Here is a 27,511-nt window from a genome sequence, read left to right as displayed (position 1 = left end):
AACTTTAAAACGTTTAAATTGGAAGAAGTTCAACTTAAGTTATAAAATACACAAGTAGTTTCACGTTAAATCAGAGTACACTGGACAAAGTGATCATGCTCTAGAATAACTAAAATCTGCAACCCTTCAAGAGCTATGTACATATTATAGTAATAAAACTGCCTAGAGTAATGAGGAATTAACTGGAATTCTTCCAGGCCAAATAGTACAACTAGCTAATTCAACTTTTTAAATTTAATGCTTCAATAAGTAGTTTCATGAATTAATTTGGACTACAATACTAAGGATGTTTTAGGACTAAAATCACTTAAGTTGCCTTTAAAATAAATGAATAAATATTTATTCTAGGTAATTAGAACATATGATTGATTAATATGGAATGACTCTAAGTGAAATCAGAGTTCTCTGGACAAACATTTAAGTTAGAAGATAAGAAAATAATGTAAAAATGACTGTTAAAAATGTCTCAAATAGAATAATTTTTTTTTCAAGAATCTCATACGACTTGGAAGTAGGTATTGTAAAGAGGTCCATAACCTCCAAGAAGATCGAGTTAAAAAATTCAAATCAAGCATATGGACTATCCAGTTTTATAAGTTATTTGGTCAGTAAGATCCACTAATTCAGATGAGGTTGCAGAAGAAAAATTTTAAACAATTAAATAGTGACCGCCTGTAACAATTATATAATGTAGCATCAGCAATTCCTAGGTACAAAAAAGGCAGACTCTTATACCAGAGGGTATTTTGCCTTTAATTTCTAAAATTGTGCTCAAAAATTAATAAATTATTAATCTAGGCAAGTGGTTCAGTTCCATGGCGTGACTGTAAGTAAATTGAGAGTCCTCTGAACATAGCAAGCAACTTTTAAAATCGACCATTTTCAGACGATGTTTTAGGGTATAAAAAAAGGTTTTTACCTTATGATTTGTACATGGAAAAATAGTTATAGCAATTTTAGCACGATTCCAATAGGTTTTAGTAGCTAAATTTCAATTATAAAAAGGGTCTTTTTTCGGCGAAAATGGCCGTTTTTGTTGCCACGGAGACGCGGCCATCGGTTTCTTTGAAATTCATCATTGTACATGGTGATTTTTAGCAATTTTTCGCTCTTGGTACTTACTTGTAAAAATGGTAAAAAAATTAAATTTTAGTATGTTATAGTAAAATGAATGGCGCATTTGCTCCATGTAATAACGGTGGCTTAGGCTTCTCTACGCTGAATGTTTAAAATGGAAATAACTTAAAAACTGAAAGGGTTACATGAAATAAACAAGCGTACCTTTTTTATTCAAAATTAAACTGCCTTTTTAATTTTCTAGTCGTTTTAGCCATAACTGATTAGGCAAAAAAATTATATAGTAATTTACCTAAGTAACAGAGTGTAACTAACGCCCTGTATAAATATTGCAAAATTCATCACAAAATTTGTAATTTTCATGTGAGAACACATAAACTCGCCAAAGACGATACTGCTTAAAATCACAAAGCTATTAAGAAATTTTAAATTAAAATTCCAAATTTAAATACCTTGTATCTCGTGAACCTGCAACATTTGTATACGACATATTAAGCTCAATCGCCATATTTTGGTGTGTAGTATATCTAGTTCAGAGATTGCCCATTCTTAATGAATCATCCTGTATAAGCATTGGGCATCATTGCATTAAAGATGTTGCAATGCAAAGAAACTGACCGAATGGAATTTAAAAAATGAAGGAATTTGCCTGAAAACTTTCTTTGCATCTTTAAAACTGCTTCACTTCTAAACCTGGCATTAAAATTTTTTAATATTTTTAATTCAAGGCATTAAGAAACCAGGGTTCATGGCCTTAAACGTAATATATCCAAAAGTTAATGCGATGGGAGCATGTAACATAGACAACAACTTTATCAAAACGTAGTTTTAATTTTCCGGAAGGCTGCCCCGGAAAATTTCGAAACCGGACCGAAATAAAGGAACGCGGGAGAACAATATAAGCGAAATCATCGTTTTCAGCGAGACCAGCTCTCACTCTTTCCCGCAACAAAAGTGCTTGTTCATGATACGTGTATCTACCACGTATGAATGAGCAAACGTGACTGGATATGGTGTTTTATATAGCAATCTAATTCGAGTTTTCATTTCGCAGATAACTGCAGGTTAGATAAAGTGGTTTTCTCCGTCTTCAGGTCATCCATTTATTTTTTCTAAGAAAAATATAATTTAAGACTTACCAATCTCTATTTTCCCAAACATGCATCGCAATACAGGCCTTTTAATTTTGGAGACAATATTTAAGGTGATTTATACAAATTTGGTAACCATCGTAATAGACAATAGCTACGTGACATAGACTTGACTGCAACATTTAAGTATTTAATTTTGTCAAGAATCTGTCTTGATTATTAAATTAGCTAGGAAGGTAATTTTGGCGCCCAACATGTGTAATGAATGTAAATTTTTTTTACTGCAAAATATTTAGATGATTTTCATTTAGTTGTACTTGCTGTGTCTACAGGCAAGGTGTATTGATATTAAATAGAGCTTATAAATGGTAATCTTTAATTATTTATGGTATTCTTTCTTCATTTGATTGTATACTTAATAAAAATTAATTAAATAAAAAGGTGGTGCGTCAATATTTACTTTTATAGTTAGCTAAAAAATGTCATTTACGACCTATTCAAGCAGGAAACAAAGTCTAGTACTAAACAAAATTGTTTTATATTAATTATATTCAGGGCATATTTAATAATAAAATATTTCTTAATAATAATAAGTTTAGACAAGCATAAAAAAGTATTTAAGGTCAGAAGGCAATGAAGTTTAGTGCAAGATTTAACGTAATCTAAAAAATACAAAAATTAAATAACGAGAAATATTAAAATCAATAAAAAATACAATTATTTATGAAAAATTTCTATCTTGATCTAAACTTTTTGAAATGACCCAGAAATAGTTAAATTACTTCAAGAATATGGATAAAAAGTTTTCGAATTTTATTTTCAGTAGTTTTTGAGTTATGGACATTATGTAAAATTTTTGGAAAAAAAATAACCTCTCTCAATTTTTTTTTCTTAAATCTGTGTCTATTTTTTAAAAAACGCTGAAACAGGTCTCTAGTCAAATTATTCCAGGAATATGTCTAAAAAATTTGGTTACTTGATTTTTTGTTAAACCTCTAAAAATTTCGTTAATTTTCTTAAAAACACTACAACATGTATGTAGTTAAAATATTTGTAAACGCCAGGATCACTTCGTGTTTTTAAATGAACAGAAAAGTTAATAAAAATTAATTTTTTGAAAGTCAAAATAGGGAAAAAGTTGATCTTACTTGGCTAGGAAAACTTGGAGGTGGCATTCCATGGAGGGCATGGTAAAAATTCAATAATTTTGAAAATGAAACACACTTGAGAAAATTAAACCTATAAATTGCATAAGGTACCAAAAGCCGTAAAAAGTTCTTGCAAACATTTCGAATCATATCGGATTTGTCTGCAGAATAGATAGAAAAGGCATTAAAATATTTGTTATACAAAAATAACATTTAGTAGTAAAGGCCGCCAATAGAAAAAACCTCTTTCTATAAAAATCCAAACCCCTATAATATTTTTTCGGTCTGGTGAGCCTTCAAAAAAAAAAACACTCGTCGTGACCATTTAAGTTATGCAACCTGAATAGAATTCCCTTCACAAAACAATCCCGAAAGGCAATAAAAGAACGTTAAATACTCCAATGCCAAACATGTATTTTTCTGGAAACTTCAATAACAGAACCCTTTAGAAATCTTATATAGAAAGTTCGAAGGAAACCGCTTCTCCGATTCCATGAAATATAGAGTAAGTGCACTTCGCCGCGATTATAGAAATATTGGCTGCGGTCTTAAAACTTAATTAGAGTCTATTGAACGGTCGGAAGAATAGAAAACTTTCGTATTGTAGCCCGTATAGAAATAACCGCCGGGTTTCTTTTGTCGGTTATTTCTTTCTTTTCATTTAAACAATAAAATATTTACCGGCGAACGGTAAAATTCCCAGTCGAGAGTACAAATTATCTCGGGCTAATCCGGAGCGCAACCTCATAACTCCGAATTACCACCCAATTATACGAAAAACCTTGCAACGGCGCGCTTTTATGAGTAATTAAGCCCCCATGCAAATCTGTTTAGTGTTTCGGAATAGCTCTTAAAACTAATTTGTTTTAAAAACGTTGTGAAAAGTAGACCCCGAACAGTTTATGACGGTAATAAGTTGGAGAGCCCTACAACTTTCGTATAGTTTGGCTGTAAATTCACGTGGGGACTGACAGGCAACTGTCTGCTTAGTTGTTCGGTGGAAGCACTGATTACATTTTATGTTTTTTTTTCAGCCTTAAATGGGTTTAGAGGATGGTGAAAGACCCTTAAATAAGGAAGTGATGATGAGGGAGTAGTTGGCCAAGATGTTTTGTGAGCTTTTAATTGATGCCTAAATTGCCTTGAACTGCTAAAAAACATAGAAGAAAAATTTGCTACATGTAGAATTTGTTCATATTTCTACAAAATAAATGATAAAGCAAATCATTGAAACGTGCATATAGGCGCCTTCACATGTATAGTTCACAGTGCCTGTTTTTAAAATAAAATGTTGAATTGCGTAAGCTGCCTTTAATGCAGCTATGCGATTTCTCGAGCAAAGAAAACGTTTGTCAAGATGCTTGTAAAAATTATTGGCGCACTCTGTGCCATTTATAGAACATTAAAGAAAAAAGATCAGAAAAGTTGAATCTGAGTTACCTTAGAAACTTTCCATTTCAGATCTGCCCATTTAGTATCAAATTATTGTGATTAGGAATTTTTGAGTTATCAGTGATCTTAATTACGTTTTTACTCTAATGACACTAAGCCTTTCAAAGACCTATCAACCTAAATCGGACTTATCTCAGACACTTTTTATACCAGATCTACCTATTCGGTATCAAAGTGTTATAATACTAATATAACTATAATAAGAATAAATTTCTTTAAAATTTTCATTAAATATTCAGAAAGTTTTGATCAGAAGCTTTTGAGCTTTCAAGGATCTTAGGCAGCTTTAATTTTTCTCACGTAGTTTTGTCCACGAATTTTTTATTTTTTTGGATTCTTATAGGATTCTTGGATTTACAATGGACCTTATAGTTACATAAAATGTAAGTTTTTTGAGTTTGCACCACACTTCACGTCTTAATTATAGTTAGAACTGTTTTGAAATAATATTTTTTTTTCTTACACGCGCTTCTGGAATACAAATTCCATTTTCTTGAGTTTGATTCAATGGATTTTAGTTTTTTTTTTCAGAAAAAAATAAAAAAGTATTTTGGACTAGTCCAATAATCAATAATTTCAAAATTTATTTAATACAGGTTAAGATATTGGCCTGTCAATAAAAGAAAAATTATTTTTTTTTTATAGGAATTCCTGGAATAAAAAATCAACTGTCTAGGCTTCCAACAACCAATAATTTCAAAATATAATTAATAAAAGTTTAGACATTGGCATGCCAACAAGAGATTCATTTTTGTTTTCTTACAGGCACTCCTGAAACAAAAATTCCATTTTCTGGACTTTCAATAATCAATAATTTCAAAATTTAATTAATAAAAGTTTAGACATTGGCATGCTAATAGGAAATTAATTTTTTTTTCTTACGGGCACTCCTGGGATAAAAATTATTTTTTTTTACTTATAGTGAATGCATTTTAGTCATTTTTTCAGAAAAGACTAAAAAAGCCTTTAGAGTAGTCCAATAATCAATAAGGTCAAGTTGTAATGAATAAAAGTTAAGACATTGGAATGCCAACAAGAGAATAATTTTTGTCATTTTATCAAAGGCACTCCTGGAATAAAAATTTAATTTTATTGACTTTCATTTCATGGATTTTAGTCATTTAATCAGAAAAGACTGAAGAAGCCTTTAGAAGAGTCCATAAATCAATAATTAAAAAATGTTCTCTTCTAGAAGATAAGAGACAACTGCGTGCCAATAAGAGACAAATAATTTTTTTGTTATAGGGATTCGCGGATTAAAAAATCCATTTTTATAACTTTTAGTCAATGGATTTTCATAATTTCTTCGGAAAAGACTAAGAAAGCCTTTAGAGTAGTCCAATAATCAATAATTTCAAAATGTAATTAATAAAAGTTTAAACATTGGCATGCCAACAAGAGATTAATTTTTGTTTTCTTACAGGCACTCCTGGGATAAAAATTCTATTTTTTTACTTATAGTGAATGGATTTTAGTCATCTCTTCAGAAAAGACTAAAAAAGCCTTAAGAATAATCCAATAATCAATAATTGAAAAATGTTCTCTTCTAGAACGTAAGATATTGTTGTGCCAATAAGAGACAAATTATTTTCATTCTTATAGGCACTCCTGGAATAAAAATTTAATTTTTTTGACTTTCATTTCATGGATTTTAGTCATTTAATCAGAAAAGACTGAAGAAGCCTTAAGAAGAGTCCATAAATCAATAATTAAAAAATGTTCTCTTCTAGAAGAGACAACTGCGTTCCAATAAGAGACAAATAATTTTTTTGTTACACGGATTCGCGGAATAAAAAGTCGATTTTTATAACTTTTAGTCAATGGATTTTAATAATTTCTTCGGAAAAAAATAAGAAAGCCTTTAGAGTAGTCCAATAATCAATAGTTTCAAAATGTAATTAATAAAAGTTTAAACATTGGCATGCCAACAAGAGATTAATTTTTGTTTTCTTACAGACAGTCCTGGGATAAAAATGTAATTTTTTTACTTATAGTAAATGGATTTTTTAGTCATTTCTTCAGAAATTCTCAAAAAGTCTTTAGAGTAGTCCATTAGTCAAGAATTTCAAGATGTAATTAATAAAAGTTAAGACATTGGAATGCCAACAAGAGAATAATTTTTCTAATTTTATTACAGGCACTCCTGGAATAAAAATTCAATTTCCTAGATTTCCAATAATCAATAATTTCAAAATGTAATTAATAAAAGTTAAGACATTGACATGCCAACAAGAGATTAATTTTTGTTTTCTTACAGGCACCCCTGGGATAAAAATTATTTTTTTTTACTTATAGTGAATGGATTTTAGTAATTTTTTCAAAAAAGACTAAAAAAGCCTTTAGAGAAGTCGAATAGCCAATAATTTCAAAATTTAATTAATAACAGTTAAGACATTGGAATGCCAACAAGGCATTAATTTTTGTCTTTTTATCACAGGCACTCCTCGAATAAAAATTCCATTTTCTAAATTTCCAATAATCAATAATTTCAAAACGTAATTAATAAAAGATAAGACATTGGCATGCCAACAAGAGATTAATTTTTGTTTTCTTATAGGCACTTCTGAAATAAAAATTTAATTTTCTTGACTTTCATGCCATGGATTTTAGTCATTTATTTAGAAAATATTAAAGAAGCCTTTAGAGTAGTCCACAAGTTAATAATTGCAAAATTTTGAGTATTACAACTTGATACATAGGCGTGCCATTAAGAGACAATTTTTTTTTCTTACATGCACGCCCGAAATAAAAAATCCATTGTATAGTCCATTATTATTTCTTCAGAAAATATTAAAAACGCCGTTAGAGTAATGCACAAGTTAATAATTGCAAAATTTTGACTAATAGAACTTGAGATATTGGCCTGTCAATAAAAAGCAAATTAAGATATAGGATTGCTTTGGAGTTTTCGTGCAATTTGACCTTCATGTATAAACATAGATGGAATCATATCATGTATTAACTAATATATCCAGATTCCAGATGTATTAACTAGAATTCACGACTGCATCCCTTTTGACTTATCGAAAGAGACTAGGAAAACTATTAAGCCGATCCTACAGGAACTACATCACGAAGTACAGATTGGTTTAAAAAATCAACTTTTCAAAAATGAATACCATTACAAACCTACTTCCAAGTGAAAGTTTTGGACTATTTGCTATTGGTGGATAAGGGGTTGAACTTGTTAATACCTGGATCATAAAATAAAATACAACCAAACCTGGGCTGCCTACTGGGAAGACTAAATGATGTATTTATAGCAAAAATACCAATGTCAACTCGGACTATTTTCATAGAGTTATTACTAAAAAGCATTTCCCTAAGACCAACTCGTATTCAGCTTGACAACGTCGCAATCCGATTCGCCAGGCGTATTATGTGTGCGACGCAATCAATTTTAATCGATCAGAATTGAGTAGCTGAGACAGCCATCTTGCCATGTTGTCATATTGTAAGAATTTTATTTGATTCACAGATTTTTATAATAACATTGAATAAATAAAAAAAGACTTTTGCAGTAAAATAAATATCATACAGTGAAACAGGGAGGCGTTGCCAAATCTTTTGAATTAATCTTTTCCCAATCTTTTGAATCAAGGAAAACTTCTTATTTTAATGAGTTTCCTGTGTGGGATTTTGAAACACTAAAGAACTTATCCCTTAAGGGTGAGCCAAAATATAAGAAATTATAAACTCTTTTCGTAATAACGTTTAAATTTTAAATAAAAGAAGGAGAACTTAAACGAAGCTACTTTGAACCTCCAAAAAAAAAAGAAAAAAGATCAGCTCCCTTTCATCTATCCAGGAAATACACGACGCCGCTCTCTCTCTCTCTGGTTAAGTCCGAAGAACCTAAAAAGAACGCCGGAACTCTTAGAATTATAGTTTCGACAGGTATAACCACCGACGCTCTAAAAATTACAAATCCCTCCACTTTTAATCTTTCCACTTTCGCGAAAGAGGTTTTAAAACACGATCTGGATTACGGATTTTCCAAGGGTCTGGGGGCTTTAAGACGCTTTTCGATTCATCTTCTTTTTTCTTGTGACTACGGGAAACTCGGCTGGAGAGCTTTAAGGAATAAAAAAAAAACAACAATTTTATCAAGGGAGAAATGATATAGGGCAAGGCACGTCGTTTATTAAAACAAACTATCGACTCCTCTCTGATGTCGCTACACGGTAAATTAAATTTTCTTTAAAGGACCCTCTGGAAGTTCGCCTCGGAGCGGGATAAATCACCTGGATACGTTGACGTTCCCTTGCCCGTTTTTTTTGAAACTTCGACTCGAGTCACGTGCTTTCGTAAATGTCACTTTGGGTTTCTGTTTGAAATGATGATCGAAATACGAGGATGGAGTCAGATAACTCCAGGGCAAAGAAAAACGAGGGTTTTTTTAGTCCTTTCAGTTCTTTTATTTAACAATGAATGTCTGGAATAAATGGTCAGAAACACCCATTTTTGTCATGCAAACATAAGCAATAGTTCGTTGCATTTGATGCAACACCCTGATTCGCCAGTATTATCATTCCTATGAAAGCGCCTTTTTTTTGTCTTGCAAATGTAAACATAAATTCGATGCATTTACCCAAAGTGGTGGTATACCCTGATTTAACAACTGAAAATTATCATTTCATCTTGAAAAAAAAGTGAATAGTTAATAAGGAAGATACGTTCACAAAACATTTCATGTAAAAAAGACTTATTTGTAAGAAAGAGTATCTTTCTTATTCCTGATTTTGATTGTGGGTTATCAATTAATTTTCTGTTGAATATGAGTTCATTTCAAACCGACTTACCAGATGATCTTACCTTGGGTTCCAGGTATTTTAAATCAATGAATCAAAATCATTTATTGTCTTAGAAAGTAGAAATATAGCACGGGCATGTCACAGTTGCTATATAAAACAAAAATAAGATAAATGTTCCCCAGTCAGGAATTTGTCAAAGTATATGATCATACATATGATAAAAATAACACAATAAATATTAACTAGTTCTAACATTGATAAAATTACATACTAGTCGACACATCATAAAAAACATCGCTGAAGAGCAGTATTTTAACTTTAGTTTTAAAATTTACTACCAATTCAGCCAATTTCACTTCTGTAGGTAACAAATTAAAAAGATGGCTTCCAGAATCAAAGGAGACTTTAATAAAGAGGTAAGTTGTTTCTACCACAAGTATTATGCTGATATGGATTACCGACTGGAATCAGTTCAAGAAATTTAATTTTTAATTTCCATAACAACCATGCATGGGCAAATGAGAATTCCCGTTCTACGATACAGAGAGCTCATTAGCAACAGTTTTTTTTAAATGTGTGGACGGGAATAATCGACATAGATTTATTAGGACCCGTATTTTTACTGCAGCGGCTAAATGGAGAAACCTACACATTATTTTTACAAAATAAATGACCGCCACTATTACAAAATTTTCCACTTCTATTACGAGCATAAATGTGGTTTATGCACGACGGGGCTCCAACACATCTCTAAGAACCATTTAAATAATGCTTACCCACAGCGTTGGATAGAACGTGGATGTCCAGTGTTATGGCCAACACGGTCTCCTGGCCTAAACCCCTTTGATTTTTTACTTATGGGAACACATAAAACAGCTCGTTTATTCTTGCCAAATACTCAATTTTGATGTTCTTAGACAAAGAATAGAGGATCAATTTCAAACACTTTAACATAATCTCTTTTTTTCTTTTTTCAAAAAAATTAACAAGATTTTGAGAAATTAAATGTTTTTTGAAAAACGTGATTTTTTTTCATTGAAAAATCCAGAAAATGGCCATAACTCAAAAACCACTCAAAATACAGATTTGAAAATTGGTCCACTTATTCTTCAATTAATTTCATTAGACACCTATTTCAGCGTTTTTTTTTAAATTAAAAGATTTTAAGAAATTAAATGTTTTTTGAAAAACGTGATTTTTTTTTCATTGAAAAATCCAGAAAATGGCCATAACTCAAAAACCACTCAAAATACAGATTTGAAAATTGGTCCACTTATTCTTCAATTAATTTCATTAGACACCTATTTCAGCGTTTTTTAAAAAAATTAAAAAATTTTGAGAAATTATTTTTTTTTGAAAAACGTGATTTTTTTTCATTGAAAAATCCAGAAAATGGCCATAACTCTAAAACCACTCAAAATACAGATTTGAAAATTGGTCCACTTATTCTTCAACTAATTTCATTCGACACCTATTTCAGCGTTTATTAAAAAAATTAAAAAATTTTGAGAAATTAATTTTTTTTTTGAAAAACGTGATTTTTTTTCATTGAAAAATCCAGAAAATGGCCATAACTCATAAACCACTCAAAATACAGATTTGAAAATTGGTCCACTTATTCTTCAATTAATTTCATTCGACACCTATTTCAGCGTTTTTTAAAAAAATTAAAAAGATTTTGAGAAATTAATTTTTTTTGAAAAACATGATTTTTTTTCATTGAAAAATCCAGAAAATGGCCATAACTCAAAAACCACTCAAAATACAGATTTGAAAATTAATCCACCTATTCTTCAATTAATTTCATTAGACACCTATTTCAGCGTTTATTAAAAAAATTAAAAGATTTTGAGAAATTAAATTTTTTTTGAAAAACATGATTTTTTTTCATTGAAAAATCCAGAAAATGGCCATAACTCAAAAACCACTCAAAATACAGATTTGAAAATTGGTCCACTTATTCTTCAATTAATTTCATTAGACACCTATTTCAGCGTTTTTTAAAAAAATTAAAAGATTTTGAGAAATTAATTTTTTTTGAAAAACGTGATTTTTTTCATTGAAAAATCCAGAAAATGACCATAACTCAAAAACCACTCAAAATACAGATTTGAAAATTGGTCCACTTATTCTTCAATTAATTTCATTCGACATCTATTTCAGCGTTTTTCAAAAAAATTAAAAAATTTTGAGAAATTAAATTATTCTAAAGTATTCTTCCAGGAGTGCATTATAACCTAAAAAAAACATTAACAGCTTGTTATGATGCTAATGGTAATAATGTTGAAATTTTTCTTTAAATTTTTAAATAAACATATTTTTTCTATGGAAATGCAGAGTATTTTAATTAGTAAACGTACGCAAATTAAAGTTATTTTTAAAGTCAATTTTCTCGTAATTGGAACGCTTTATCGAAATTAAGTAAGAGTACCTTTTTTACGTAAAGAACTCTAAAGTTTTATAATTTTCAAATAAAATCGCAACAACTCAGAGCATAAAAGAAATAGGGATGTTTTAACCCCTACCCACCCACGTATCTGACTAAAATTTTAATTTTTTTTAATCTAATGTTTTACAGTGCATCAATTTTCAACATTTTATTGTAAAGGGTTTTTAAGTTATAAAGAAAAAATTGTCATATTAAAAGGGGAATAACTCTCTTAGGAAGCGCTTGCGGAACCATGTTAATAAGATTTTTTTGTCTTATTGTTATGCAAGGATTACGCCCCCGAAAGGGTGCTGCTTACTTTTGAATCACCCTTTATACCCATGGTCTTACCCGATAAAACTTTACAATGCCCCAATTTATTTTTGTTCATATTTATCAATTTCTTGATATCAAGTTGATTTATAAGATAAAGGTTTTTATTTAATTTTTTTACATATCATTTCAATATATTCCGACCAGTCCAAGTGTATGTCAATCATTATGCTTAGGAATCTAGTCTGGATATCTGTTTTTGCGTGATTTAGCATTGGCTTATTAGACCTACACCAATTATTAATTTCAGTTAGACATAACTGGACATAACTGGACTGCGTTGTAAGTTTATCGGATATGGAACAAAAATAATAGCTGTTATGTCAGCACAGAAAATGAATCATTTCCTATCGTTATAATAAACTGCCTGTCAGTCAAGAATGATTGAAATATGAAATTAATATCATAATCTCCAACTTTTTTCTCACAAATTTCGGGTTCACTGAATCAAAGGCATGGGAGATATCAAATAGCAATAATGTTCATTTCTGTAGTTGCTTAATTTATGCTTTAAAGTATTCTTTGGAGTGTCTCCAGCATAACTTAGAAAATTCATCAAAATCCGTAGGCTAGAAGATTTTTTTCTACAATTTTTTTAATCTCGTGTCCGAAATTTCTAAGGTGATAAATAGGGAAGTCTATGATAACTTGGGTCACAAGCACACTTCTAGTGCTTAGATCTGTTTCGTTTTTATTTGAGAAGATTCTTTTGAGTATTGTTCCACTGAAAAAAAAATCATTGAAATCCATGTAGTAGAAGATATTTTATCCGGTTGAGTTACCCTAAAGTAACTTTTTTCACAATTTTACTTCTAGTGCTCAATTAGGTATACCTTGTTTTAAAAAATTCTTTTCAAGGTTCTCCAGCTTCCTTTCAAAAAACCATTAAATTCATCTATGCACCAAAAGAGTTTGTATGTTTGAGATATCTTTCCTATAATGTTTTCTGACTTTGTCCCTTTATTGGATGTTAAGTCTTGAAACAGGACATTTAATGAGACCATAATAACAAACTTATTGTCAATATTTGATGTGTAAAATTAATTTTTGAACTTTCTTATGTTTATTGTGAAATTTTCTAGAAAACTTAGCTCTTGGGAGTGAGTGAGTGTTCTTGCCTCTATTTTTTGGAAAATGTCCCTAATATCGTCCAGGAAGTTGGACTTTTCAGCTGCTTCAACGCCTGGAAGATAAAAAACCTATTTCGAAAAATTGCTTCAACTGTCTGGAGAAATTTTTCAAAAAATGTCTCTTATCTTCCAGGCAATTGAATTCATTACCTGCTTAAACATTCTGGACGGATTAAAAATTGTCAAAAAATATCCACAATTTGGGACTACCTCGCTTGGACACCGTGACTTTAGTTTACTGGAGGAAAATCTTTTTAATGACTCCTCCAGTCCTTTTATCCATGAATGATTCTCTGGAATAAAAATAGCCAGAAACATCCCTATTTTCTCTTACGAATTCAAAGGAAACTTGTCTAATTTATAAAGTCCCATGCACCGACGTTAAGTATAAAATCGAAGCAACAAACCAACAAAAACAAAAAAAACGACAGGGAATTCTCCCCCGTTGCAGGGTTAATTTATTTAATCCACCGCAGTATGGTGGAGCATTAACAGGTCATTTTTCCAGGACGGCGTCACATTGTTGCAATATCGTATTGCTGCGGATAGGACGTCCGAATTAGTCGAACTTTAATTGGTCCCGGTGGCGTCATCCATAATGAACTTCAAGTGCCTTGGAGGGCAAAAAAGGGCCTCTCCTTCACCCCTTTGGGATCAGATTAAATATCGTGACTAGACGAAATAATATATATGAGGGAGATTTAATAACTACACTTGGGATATTGAATCAGAACTGAAGGCAGTTATATGAGCATATAGTCATGCAGGCACTTGCCTGATTATTGAGGGGGCGCAACGACTTGGCAACGTCTACTCTAACTAACTAATTAAATTGGAAAAACCACTCATAATTAGTTTTAGTTTTAGACGCTAGGTTATTGGGTATTTTAATTTAAGGTTTTGGTTATAAATTACACTTTTACTTAAGTTATTATTTTCAACTATAAATTAAATTGGATAAAGGTGCTATATACAATATTGGAATGGCAAACCGTGTCGAATCCACCAAATAGAGGTCAAAATATTGGAATTATTAAAAAAAGTGCTGAATTCTATGGTGGAATGGCAACGAATTTAGAAGTATAGGTTTTTTTTTAATCGAGGTAGTTAAACCATGCTTATTTTATAGCCGTTAAAAAAATTACTTAAAATCTAAAAAAAAGGGAAAATAATTAGCAACACATTCCATCATTGGCATCTAGGCAAGTTGGAATTTATTTTTGAATACAATGTTAGGATGACATACCATGTCAGATCAGAATATTGGAAGTATTAAAAGAAGTGCTTATTCATCAGAAAAATCGACCCTAGAATATGATTTTTTTTTAATTCAAATATACCAACAATAACTGGCTGTATTTCAAGAACTAGGAGAGGTAGGTGACTGAAAATTAGAAAATGTGTCTTACCAATAAAATGATTGGATACCTATTTAAGTATTTTTCTTAAAAAATATTTTTAACCGGCAAAACCGACCCTGGAATATGATTTTTTTTAATTTAAATATTCTAGAAACAAACGTTTGTATCTCAAGAACCAGAAGGTGTAAGGGGCTGAAAATTGGAATATGTATTTTACTAATAACATTTTTAAAGACCTATTGAAGGGTTTTTTCAAAAAAAAATTAAACTGGAACAATCAGCCCTGCAATATACTTTTTTTTATTCAAATTGAAGAATATCAAATGTGTATATCTCAAGAACCAGAAAAGGTAGGGGCTGAAAATTGAAAGATGTATTCTACCAATAAAATGATTGAATACGTGTTTAAGGGTTTTTTGGAAAAAAAATTTTAACCGGAAAAATCGACCACTCAAACTTAATTTGGGTTTTTAAAATAACTGCTTTTAAATATTGTATTAAAGATTATGCGTACTTTTTCAGATAAAGGTTAAATAACTGTTAACTGACAAATTTTTAAGATAACTTCAAATGAAACATTCCAACATTGCTACCCATGCAATTGGGAAAATGATGCCGAATACAATGTTGGAATGGCAAATCGTATGAAACCCAACAATAGAATAGTGAGAATGTTATATTTCTTGAATAAAGTGCAAAATTTTATGGTGTAATAGTAAAAAATTCAAAAGGATAGGATTTTTTTATTACTTTAGGTGGGAACTAAAAAAATGGATAGCTCCATTGCCTAAAGATATTTGTTGTTTTCTTAATAAATGAATCATTTTATAAACAAATCTTCATACTTTAATACTTTGGCAAGCAAGTGAGTGATCGGTGGCCAGCAAGTAAGTGAGTTGAAGTTCACATATCACCAGAAATAGAATGAGATTCTTCCATGATTCAAAAATTTTCAAAAAGAATTGTATCTTAAACCACTTTGACAAGATTTATCTAGAAAAGGAGCTTTTCAACATACACAACTATTAATAGTGCTTGCAATCTTAGAGGTCTTAAGGGCCAATAGTTTACAAATGCCACATCCTATTGTGATTTCAACATAGAGATTAGACGCATCAGTTATACAGCATTCATTTTCTTGTCATATCAGGATATTTGCGTAAAAATAAGGAAAGCGATCTGCGTATGCCAACCTAAGTGAACTCTGCAGTTGCGCATGCTCTTTTTGATGCATATTCCTACATGCAGAGAACTTTGAACTTTGAAGAATGAGATGCACCTCTTACCAACTCCAAAATGCACCATTCTTCACTTCGATCAACTCTTATTTCACAATCTATTCCAGCTATAAGAACTAGGAGTAAAACTGTACTCTATTAATATCAGCAGGTCAACAGTGAGACTCTCATTGTTTATTTTCTGGATACTGATTGGTCGTGAAAGAAATACAACGGTATGTACCCAAGAAGCTCATCAAACATGACAAATATCCAAACTGGTACACTCTTAAACACGAGAGCTTCCCAAATAAAAAAGATCTGCTTCAGCTGATCTCTTTAGTTTGTTTCTATTGGAAGAGCAGTCACTAATGTGGTCAGAGTCACTTCTAGTGTTCCACATTGGTTCTCTTCATCATTGATGTTGTTGACTGTTTTGAGGATGGATTGTGCTTACTGTATTACTTAAAATTCTTTAGAGACTATAGACATAAGCTTGCATAGAGACCTGGATGCTTTTATCACTTAGTGTAAGACAAATTTGATATTGAATGTCTTCAGATTCTTTAAGTGTAATGATTCACTAAGTCACACTTAATGCGAATTCTCAAATTAAAAACGTTTTTATTTTAGAACTTCTCAATAGGATTTAACCTCTTACCGCATACTGTGCCAAGAAAGCGGGGCAGACCTAGTTGCGCACTTCAGCCATAACTAGAATTAAAAAAAGGAAATATCCTTTTGCGCAAATACCAGCCCAAGAAATTCGTCCGGATAGATCGCCAGAGATGCAAATTTCCTGAGTGTAAGGGTAAAACCCAAATTACATGTGAAAAGTGTAATGTCAGGTTGTGTTTAAATAAAGATCGAAATTGTTTTCGCCGTTTTCACGTGGAATAATTAAATATTCTTAAGGTTTATATTTAGTTTAAATATTTTTTGATGTATTTATATTGTTTTTAAATAAATACATTTTCTGGTAATTTTGTTATTTTGTTTCCTATGGGAAAATTTGTGCCAAATCTGGCACATGTCAAAAATGTCATTTTTTTTTCAAAAACAAAACATTAATTTTTTTAAATATTTTTCTACTTAATCTTGCGGCATAATATCACATATATTTTTTCAACTTAAAATAAAAAATTATGCAATAAGGGGTTAAACTCGAGGACGGTGGCGTTATGCTCCAAGTCACTAATACTAAAAATGACATTTAAGGCTATAGAACCCCACCACAAGGAGCGGAAAACTGACCTGAAAACCTCAAGTAACTTTTTAAAAACTAATTTACTCAATAACGAAGTAAACTGAAATTTCACGAAGCCCTGTCATCTAATATAACAAAAACAAATCCTTAAAAAGGCTAATAAAGAGTCGGGATGAGTAATATTCGCTCTCGTGCATGAGGACACTTTTTGTAAGGGCTTATGAAGAATTCTGACGAAATTAACGCTCTCGGTGTGGATCCCTAAGGGCGCGGTCGCTGAAATAAAGCAAAATTGAGAGGACGTAGACTTAGAATAAAAAAGGGTTTTTTTGCCCTTTTTTTAAGGAAGGCAATTTTGTTTGGCAAGCAGTGAAACAATTAGAAGAATATTTCATTAAGGAGAGTTTCTGGAAAATAGAACTCATGGATATGGAGGTAGAATTTCTCCCTTAGTAGCAGTTTTTAATCGTAGATATCGTCCAGGCAGTTGAATTTTATTAGCTCGGTCTTTTTGTTAACCAATTATTGTTCGAAATGCATTAATTTCTCCATAAACGTATTTACTACCTTATTTATCAACAATTTATCTGAAGAGTGACTCCAACTTCTTGGAAAAAAATGTTTGTTGTCCAGAATTTATCAACAATTTCTCTAAATCATATTTTATTTATTTTTGATCTAAGTATTATTCCAGCGATGCATCCTGGATGTATAGGCATATTCCGTAGATTATAAGAAGGCCTTTGATCAAGTGTGTCACCCGTAAATGATGATAGTTCTGCAAGGATAATCTATAGAGAAACTAATTAGCTTTCATATGAAGCCAAAATTATTAAAATCGATGCATGTATTTTCTATATATGGATTTGTATGAAGCCTTTAACAGGATCCACATTTCTTCCAAGTCACGGAAGAACTCCTCGATAACTCCAAAAGTACTCCAGTTACAAAAACACTTCTAAGGACCTTTTTTGTAAAGGAACTCTTCAGCTTTCATATGAAGCCAAAATCAATAAAATCCATACAAGCACTTCCAAGATATTTAGATTTTCGTAAAGCCTTCTAGTAAAGTTCTCAGTAAAGCTGACCTGGATAAGAAGGACCTTAAATGCATACTATCTTCTGAAATTTTCAATTTGTTCTCGGAATACATCTTCAGAAAAGCCCTGAAACATATTGAAGATGGAAATTTTGGCAAGGATCAGAAAAAGGGCTAAATTAACTGCCTGAAATTACGAAAATATTTCTACAGGCAATTGAAACAGAAAGAAAGAGAGAGAGATTGTCACAGGATTAAAAAAACAGCTCGATCTATTGTCGGGAATTGGCCAATAATTACGTATTTCTTCCAAGCACTTGAGAAAGAGAGACAAAGAGAACTGAAAGAGTACCCTCTTGTCTTCCTCTTCCTGAAAAGAGATCAGGAAAAGGAGTCTATGAACTGCCTGAAATTACTAAAATACTTCTATCCCTTACAGGCAATTGAAATAGAAAGACCAAGAGGGAGAGAGAGAGAGTGTGTGTCATAAGATTTAAAAAGCAATTCGAACAACTGTCTGGAATTGGTCAATAATAATATATTGTTTCCAGGCAATTGAGAAAGAGAGAGATAGTCAGAAGAAGGACTCAACGAACTGCCTAGAATCACTAAAATATTTACATCCCTTACAAGTAATTAAAACAGAAAAACACAGAGAGAAAGAGAGAGTGTGTATGTATCACAAGATTAAAAGAATAAGTCGATCAAATGTCTGGTATTTGCCAATAATGACGTATTTCTTTCATGCACTTAAGAAAGAGAGACAGAAGAAGTGTGCCTTAAAGCGTAAAAGCCATTCGTCTTCTTCTTACCTACTGGAAATTTTACAATCTATGAGGGGAACAACTCAAGCAACTGCCTACAGTTACTAAAATATTTCCATCCCTTACAGGTAATTGAAAAATAAAGACAAAGAGAGATCAAAAGAATAAATCGATCAAATCCCTGGAATTGGCCAATAATTATATGTTTCTTCCAGGCACTTAAGAAAGAGAGACAGAGAGAACTGTGCCTAAAAGCCTAGATTTATTTTGTCTTCTTCTTATCTCCTGAAAATTTTAGAAAGGATGAGAGGAACGACTGAATTAACTGCCTGAAACTATTAAAATATTTCTATCTCTTATTACAGGTAATTCAAACAGAAAGACAGAGAAAGGTCAAAAGAACAACTCGATCAATTGACTGGAATTAGCTAATAATTATGTGGTTCTTGAGAAAGAGAGACAGAAAGAACCGTGCCTACAAACGTCGAACGCTTTTGTCTTTTTCTTACCTCCTAGAAATTTTAGAAAGGGTTAGAAGAACGAGGCAACCAACTGCGTGGATTTACTAAAATATTTCCATCTCTTATAGGCAATTGCAATAGAAAGTCAGAGAGAGAGGGTGTCATGAGATTAAAAGAAAAACTCGATCAACTGTCTGGAATCGGCCAATACTTATGTATTTCTTCCAGGCACTTGAGAAAGAGAGACAGAGCGAACTGTGCATAAAAGCGTAGAAATGTTTTGTATTCTTTTTATTTCCTGAAAATTTTAGAAAGGATGAGAGGAACTACTGAATTAACTGCCTGAAACTATTAAAATATTTCTATCTCTTATTACAGGTAATTCAAACAGAAAGACAGAGAAAGGTCAAAAGAACAACTCGATCAATTGACTGGAATTAGCTAATAATTATGTGTTTCTTGAGAAAAAGCGACAGAAAGAACCGTGCCGATAAACATCGAACTCTTTTGTCTTCTTTTTTCCCTCCTGGAAATTTTAGAAAGCGTTAGAAGAACGACGCAACCAACTGCCTGGAATTACTAAAATATTTTCATTTCTTACAGGCAATTGAAATAGAAAGTCAGAAAGAGAGAGAGAGAGTGTCATGTGATTAAAAGAACACTTGTGATTAAAAGAACTCGATCAACTGTCTGGAATCGGCCAATACTTATGTATTTCTTCCAGGCACTTGAGAAAGAGAGACAGAGAGAACTAGGCCTAAAAGCAAAGAATTGTTTTGTCTTCTTCTTATCTCCTGAAAATTTTAGAAAAGATGAGAGGAACGACTTAATTATCTGCCTAGAATTATTAAAATATTTCCATCCCTTACAGGTAATTGAAACAGAAAGACAGAGAGAGATCAAAGGAACAACTCGATCAATTGCCTGGAATTGAACCATGCCTACAAGCGTAAAACTCTTTTCTCTTCTTCTTACCTCCTAGAAATTTTAGAAAGGGTTAAAAGAACCACTTAATCAACTGCCTAGAATTACTAAAATATTTCCATTTCTTACAGGCAATTGAAATAGAAAGTCAGAAAGAGAGAGAGTCACAAGATTAAAAGAACGAATGAATCAACTAAGGTATGCGGGTGAAAGCTAGAATATCTTGGACTTGTTAAATGTAATGAAAGATGATAATTATGTCCTTTTGCACAACATCCTCCAAGGCAAGGTATATAGAGCTAGAGGGGTGAGCAGACTTTTTTACTCCCATTAATAACGTACTTATTCCAATCAACCTACATATATAATGAATATATTATTAAAACATTTCAAGACAATGATGATTTACTATTTTAAATGTAAATAATTCAATGCAAAAGTAGGTAAGGTGCCATTATAATGTATGGAATGGCAATCAATTTTTATCAAATTAAAAATTAGTAGGAATGTTAAAGGTCTCATTTAAAAGTAAAAATCACAAAAAACCAATTGATTTTCATTGAGGCGGTGGAGGGAGGGTGAGGAGGAAGGGTAGAAAATCTCTTTACCCAAAGATTATATCGCCCGCCTGTCCGTCCTGAAAATGAACAAGCTTATAATTATAAAGTCTGTCAGTGCTAAATCCATGTTTAATTAAAATTTAAATAAGTCGGACGAGTAGCCTGAGCGCCGAAGTTTGATCAAAGACGGCAGAATTCGGTAAGCGGGGCACGAATTATCTCTCGGGATGTTATTCTGATGGGTTTGAATGAAACCTCGATTAAATTGGCATTTTAATAAATAAAAAAGGGAGATAGGGGTGAAGAGCTAAGAAATACAATATTGTAATTACTGTAGCCCCCCTTTAAAGTGCCGACAAATTAATAATAAATACTCGAGATTCGTTTTTAATTTGCGAATTCGCGCCCACCATTCATTTGTCGGGCAATAAATTAATTAAAGGCTCATCTGAAATGGATATGTCTATGCAAATTGGGTGTTAAATATTGAAAAGTGCACGGAAATGGTTGTATTTTATTTTGATATTTGAAAATGTGGGGTGTGTTGATTCGCTGAGTAAGTTTATTTCAGTGAATAAATAAAAAATCGTAAAAAAAAGCCTCGTTGCAATTTTAATTTAAAATCCAAAAAGGGTGTGTTAGCCTTTCGAAGTATAAAATCTAGATACCTACCATCTCAGTCCAATAAGTCATGTAATGAATTTGAAAAAAATTGAGAAAAGGGGCAAAGTTGTGTGGTTTGATGGAAAAATTCAATATTTTATATTTTTTATGTTTCAACCCACCAACATTTGTTACATCAAAAATTCATTTAAACTGTCGATCACTGCATTAAATCCGATTGAAAGGAGTCACTAAAATGCCTGGAACAAAATATTTTTGTTCCCTAAAATGTATAGAAAACTATTAATATTTTCTGGAAAAATTATATCTTCCAGGCATTCTAAGTAATCAGCTACTTTAACTGCTTATAAGAAATAAAAAACATGGCTTAAAATATTTTGAAAATTATCATTCAAGAAAAATATCAGATTAATTTTTTTTGCCTAAAAAATTGTTTTCTTTTTAATACAATTATTGAAATGACTGAAAATTTCGTTACTGAAAGTCTAGAAAATGAAATTCTTATTCTAGGAGTGCCTGTAAGAAAAAAAAATTGGCTCATATTGGTATGCCAATATCTCGAGCTCTAGTAGTCCAAATTTTTAAATTATTGATTTGTGGACTACTCTGAAGAGTTTTTTAGTCTCTTTTGGAAAAATTACTAAAATTCATTGAACGTCAAAAAATTGATATTTTTATTCTAGGAGTGCCTTTAAGAAAACAAAAATTGTGCCTTATTTGAAACCTGAATATCTCGAGCCCTAGTAGTTACATTTTTTTAATTATTGATTTGTAGGCCACTTTGAAGACTTTTTTAGTCACTTCTGACCAAATTATTAAAGTCTATTGACTAAATGTTGAGAAAATTACATTTTTATTCTAGGAGTGCCTGTAAAAAAGAAAATAATTAGTCCATTATTGACACGCCAATATCAGGAGGTCTAGTAATCAAAATTATTCAATTATTGATTTTTCGGTTACTCTATATATTTTTTTAGTCGCTTCTGAAAAAATTACTAAAATCTGTTAACTAAAAGTCAAGAAAATTACATTTTTATTCCAGGAGTGCCTGTCAAAAAAAAATTGTCCCTTATTTGACACTCCAATATCTGAGCCCTATTAGTCAAAATTTGTTAGTTATTGATTTTTGGGTCACTCTAAACACTCATTTAGTCACTTCTGACCAAATTATTAAAGTATATTGACTAAATGTTGAGAAAATTACATTTTTATTCTAGGAGTGCCTGTAAAAAAGAAAATAATTAGTCCATTATTGACACGCCAATATCAGGAGGTCTAGTAATCAAAATTATTCAATTATTAATTTTTCGGTTACTCTATATATTTTTTTAGTCGCTTCTGAAAAAATTACTAAAATCTGTTAACTAAAAGTCAAGAAAATTACATTTTTATTCCAGGAGTGCCTGTCAGAAAAAAAAAATTGTCCCTTATTTGACACTCCAATATCTCGAGCCCTATTAGTCAAAATTTGTTAGTTATTGATTTTTGGGTCACTCTAAACATTCATTTAGTCACTTCTGACCAAATTATTAAAGTCTATTGACTAAATGTTGAGAAAATTACATTTTTATTCTAGGAGTGCCTGTAAAAAAGAAAATAATTAGTCCATTATTGACACGCCAATATCAGGAGGTCTAGTAATCAAAATTATTCAATTATTAATTTTTCGGTTACTCTATATATTTTTTTAGTCGCTTCTGAAAAAATTACTAAAATCTGTTAACTAAAAGTCAAGAAAATTACATTTTTATTCCAGGAGTGCCTGTCAGAAAAAAAAATTGTCCCTTATTTGACACTCCAATATCTGAGCCCTATTAGTCAAAATTTGTTAGTTATTGATTTTTGGGTCACTCTAAACACTCATTTAGTCACTTCTGACCAAATTATTAAAGTCTATTGACTAAATGTTGAGAAAATTACATTTTTATTCTAGGAGTGCCTGTAAAAAAGAAAATAATTAGTCCATTGTTGACACGCCAATATCAGGAGGTCTAGTAATCAAAATTATTCAATTATTAATTTTTCGGTTACTCTATATATTTTTTTAGTCGCTTCTGAAAAAATTACTAAAATCTGTTAACTAAAAGTCAAGAAAATTACATTTTTATTCCAGGAGTGCCTGTCAGAAAAAAAAAATTGTCCCTTATTTGACACTCCAATATCTCGAGCCCTATTAGTCAAAATTTGTTAGTTATTGATTTTTGGGTCACGCTAAACACTCATTTAGTCACTTCTGGCCAAATTATTAAAGTCTATCGACTAAATGTTGAGAAAAGTACATTTTTATTCTAGGAGTGCCTGTAAAAAAGAAAATAATTAGTCCATTGTTGACACGCCAATATTAGGAGGTCTAGTAATCAATATTATTAAGTTAATGATTTTTCGATTACTCTGAAGATTTTTTTAGTCGCTTCTGAAAAAATTACTAAAATCTATTAACTAAAAGTCAAGAAAATTACATTTTTATTCCAGGAGTGCCTGTAAGTAAGAAAATAATTGGTCCATTATTGACACGCCAATATCTGGAGCTCTAGTATTCAAAAATTTGTAATTATTGATTGGGGAACTACTCTAAAAACTTTGTTAGTTTCTTTTGAAAAAATTCCTAAAAGCGATTGACGAAAAGTCACAAAACTAATATTTTTATTCCAGGAGTGCCAATAAGAAAACAAAATTGTCACTGATTGACATGAATCTCGATCTCTAGTGGTTAAAATTTTTCCATTATTGATTTTGTTGAAGTCTTTAAAGGAGACTTTTTAGTTTTTTCTGAAAAATGACTTCAACCGATTGAATAAAAGTCAAGGAAATAACATTTTTATTTCAAGAGTGCCTGTAAGAAAAAAAATTATTTGTCCCTTATTTGACACTCCAATATCTCAAGCTCAAGTAGTCAAAATTTTTTAATTATTGATTTGTGGGCCACTCTGAAGACTTTTTTAGTCTTTTCTGAAAAAATTACTAAAATCCAGTGAATAAAAGTCAAGAAAATTACATTTTATTCCAGAAATGCCTGTAAGAAAAAATTAATTTGTCTCTTAGTACCACACCAAAATCCCGAGGTCTAGTAGTAACAATTTTTTCAATTATTGATTTGTGCACTACTCTATGTTTGAAAATATAATTGTTTGTATTATTTTTTATTGATATTTCACTTTTCGGGATTTCTACTTCAATAATTTCCTCATATTCGGTACCTAATTCCTCTTCTTTTGGTATAGGTACAGGTTCTGTTACTGCAACTTCAGGTTTGGTTTTTCATATATTTCAATGTCTGTAATTTTGTGATTTTTTAACAATTTCCTGATCCTCGGATCTTATTTCCTCTTGTTTTACTATATGTATAAATGCTGTTTCTTCATTTTTAAATTTTAATAATTCTTCACAGTCATTTTGTTTACTTGAAGTAATCGCGGACACGGATGGCCCGCATGATGCCCCTTAAATCCGACGTTTTTAAAACGAAATTTTTAAGACCGTTACAATCAATTTATTTCATTTAGAATGTCCCTTTGTTAATTCACTCATAACAAAATTAATTATTTTAAATCCTTAAGAATCTACATATCTAAAAAAATTGCAACATAGATAATTAATATAAATAGATACTAGTAATCGCTTGAAATATAGTCTCGGGCACATACAACCCGCATGACATTACAAACGTTGCCAAACTGACATATTTCTCGTGATAACATGCTGACTGATGATTTTTTTGTTTTTCAGGGTCGATGTAACAGAGAAAAGCCTCCGTGCAAATACTTTCATCCGCCGCAACACTTGAAAGATCAACTATTGATAAACGGAAGGAATCATTTGGCCTTGAAGAACGCCCTCATGCAACAAATGGGTCTCACACCGGGTCAGCCTTTAGTGCCTGGACAAGTTCAAGCGGTGGTAAGTCAGGCATGCGCTCAAGACTTCAAGAGCTTTTTCGATGTTTTTTTTTTTACTTGGGAATGTTTCTAATTTCATATTAAATTTATTTGGGTTGGCGTAATGATTTTAATCCGCTTTAGAGACACAGTGGAACAAAGGGACCCGCTGCACTTTGTCCCACTGTACTTATATCATTTTGGTACTAATATTTGTTTTGTATTGGTTTTTTGAGGTTGATCCGTTTGACAGTTTTCCTTTGACATACTTTTCACCGCAGTTGGCAATGACGCTAGACGGCCAGTATGCACATATGGTAATGTTTCTTTTGTTGGCTTATTACTTTAATTTTCCTGCATGATTTTTTATTTATTTTTTTTTCGCTTTGCCTACTTCCCGTTGCCGCAACAGTAGTAACCGTTTTATTTTATTTTATTTATGTCATAGACAGAATTCGATTAAACGAGGACTTCTGTAGTAAACAGCGTTCGTAAGATAAGCATCTTCCCATTTCTGGCGGGAGTCTTATCATTTAATTCGATCGTATATAGAAATTGACGCACAGCTGTTTATGTCTAACAGCCTTAGTGCAGAGGGTTGAAACTTGATTGTAAATGGTTTGACTTATCTTTTTGTTTGTATGATGTACATATATGATTGTTGTCAGAAACTCCTAAAGTCTTATGATAATTGTCAATGTGTAAAATAAGATAGGCTGAGGGTTTAAATGGTGCTAAAAATGGTGATTTTAGGGACAAATTATTAAAATTTAAAAACATAATATATTATTAGTTACAAGAGAATTGACTTTAAAAAACGTAATTTTCCCACTAAAGGTTTAAACTCAGTTTTGTCGCTTACTCTGAGTTAGCCTGCATCAAAAAAATGTATATTTGTAAAATTATTACTATTTGTTAAATGTATACACTGTATCAATAATATGCAATAAAATTTAAAAAAAAGTATATAAATAATGAAATGTATACAGCTGTGTTAAAATATGGGAATTAATGGCTTTACTTACGAATGTTTGTCTTAGGCCTGCTTTAGCGTTGCATGTTTACATTATTGTTGCTTCTTTTATATATTTTGCTTTTACTACTTCTATTATTAATCATTTAATATCATAATTATTTTATTTTAAATATTTATTTATTTTAATAACTCATATATTCCCTTGTTTTTACTCAAAATTATTTAATTGACTTTAAGTTAAAAGGAAATATTTAGAATTATTTTACTGCCTTTTTTTAATATTTTCCTAAGTTTGTCTTTTATGTAAGTATTAAAATTAAATTCTATAAAATTTAATTTATATTTTGCAACCAAATAAATTTTAAAAATTTACTTTTAACCGATATTTTTTAAGATTTTAACCAGGAATTGTTTTTAATATTTTTTGAAATTTATTTGATGTTTTCTGCATATCTTAGAATCATATGAAGCATATCAAAATGCTGGAACTAATTATTTTAAATTTCCCTTATCGTTCTTTTAAAAAAAAAATTAAATTTATTTTTTATTATAAAACAAATAAAAATTTGTTTCTAGTCCAAAACTGTAAATTTCTCTTCATACTTGCTGTAATTGATTTTTTATGCATATTTTAATATAAAATTTAATGAAATCTGGATCCTTTATCACTTTTAGATTTTTATTTCATATTTAAAATTAAGAAAAAAATTGCCTTTTAATCATCATAGTATTTTTTTACTGGAATATCTATCCACATTTTAAGACTAAAATCATTTAAAGGTGGATCCTTAATTCTAGGTTTCTTATTTCTCTTGGCATATTGAATAAAATTGCCTGGAAAAAATGCATTTATTTAAGACTAGAAAATACAAAATAAAAATTTAAATTTTATTTTCATTTCTTCAAAATATTGCAAATATTAGAAATAGACTAAAGATGAAATACTTATTTTTCTTCCAGGATGTTACACAAAAAATAATCGTAGAATAATAGAACGACTTGCAAAAAGCAAATATTCAATTTTTAACATTCAGTGGACGAAATTATTTATTTTAGAATATCAGTCATTCAAAATATACATATTTTTCTT

General features: G+C 30.8%; 1 protein-coding gene across 1 annotated transcript in view; it reads left to right on the top strand.

Annotated features, from left to right (window-relative positions):
- The window catches only part of LOC126740475 (muscleblind-like protein 2), a 529,138-nt gene that overhangs the window by 469,816 nt on the left and 31,811 nt on the right, over positions 1–27,511 (top strand). The window contains exons 4-5 of the mRNA XM_050446506.1: positions 25,297–25,467; positions 25,682–25,762. Coding sequence (XP_050302463.1) covers positions 25,297–25,467; positions 25,682–25,762 — 252 coding nt within the window. The remainder of the gene's footprint in view (positions 1–25,296; positions 25,468–25,681; positions 25,763–27,511) is intronic.

Source organism: Anthonomus grandis, chromosome 9, assembly GCF_022605725.1.
Source record: "Anthonomus grandis grandis chromosome 9, icAntGran1.3, whole genome shotgun sequence".
NCBI lineage: Eukaryota > Metazoa > Arthropoda > Insecta > Coleoptera > Curculionidae > Anthonomus > Anthonomus grandis.
The sequence above is the reverse complement of the archived record's forward strand: the minus strand, read 5'-3'. Positions and strand labels throughout refer to the sequence as shown.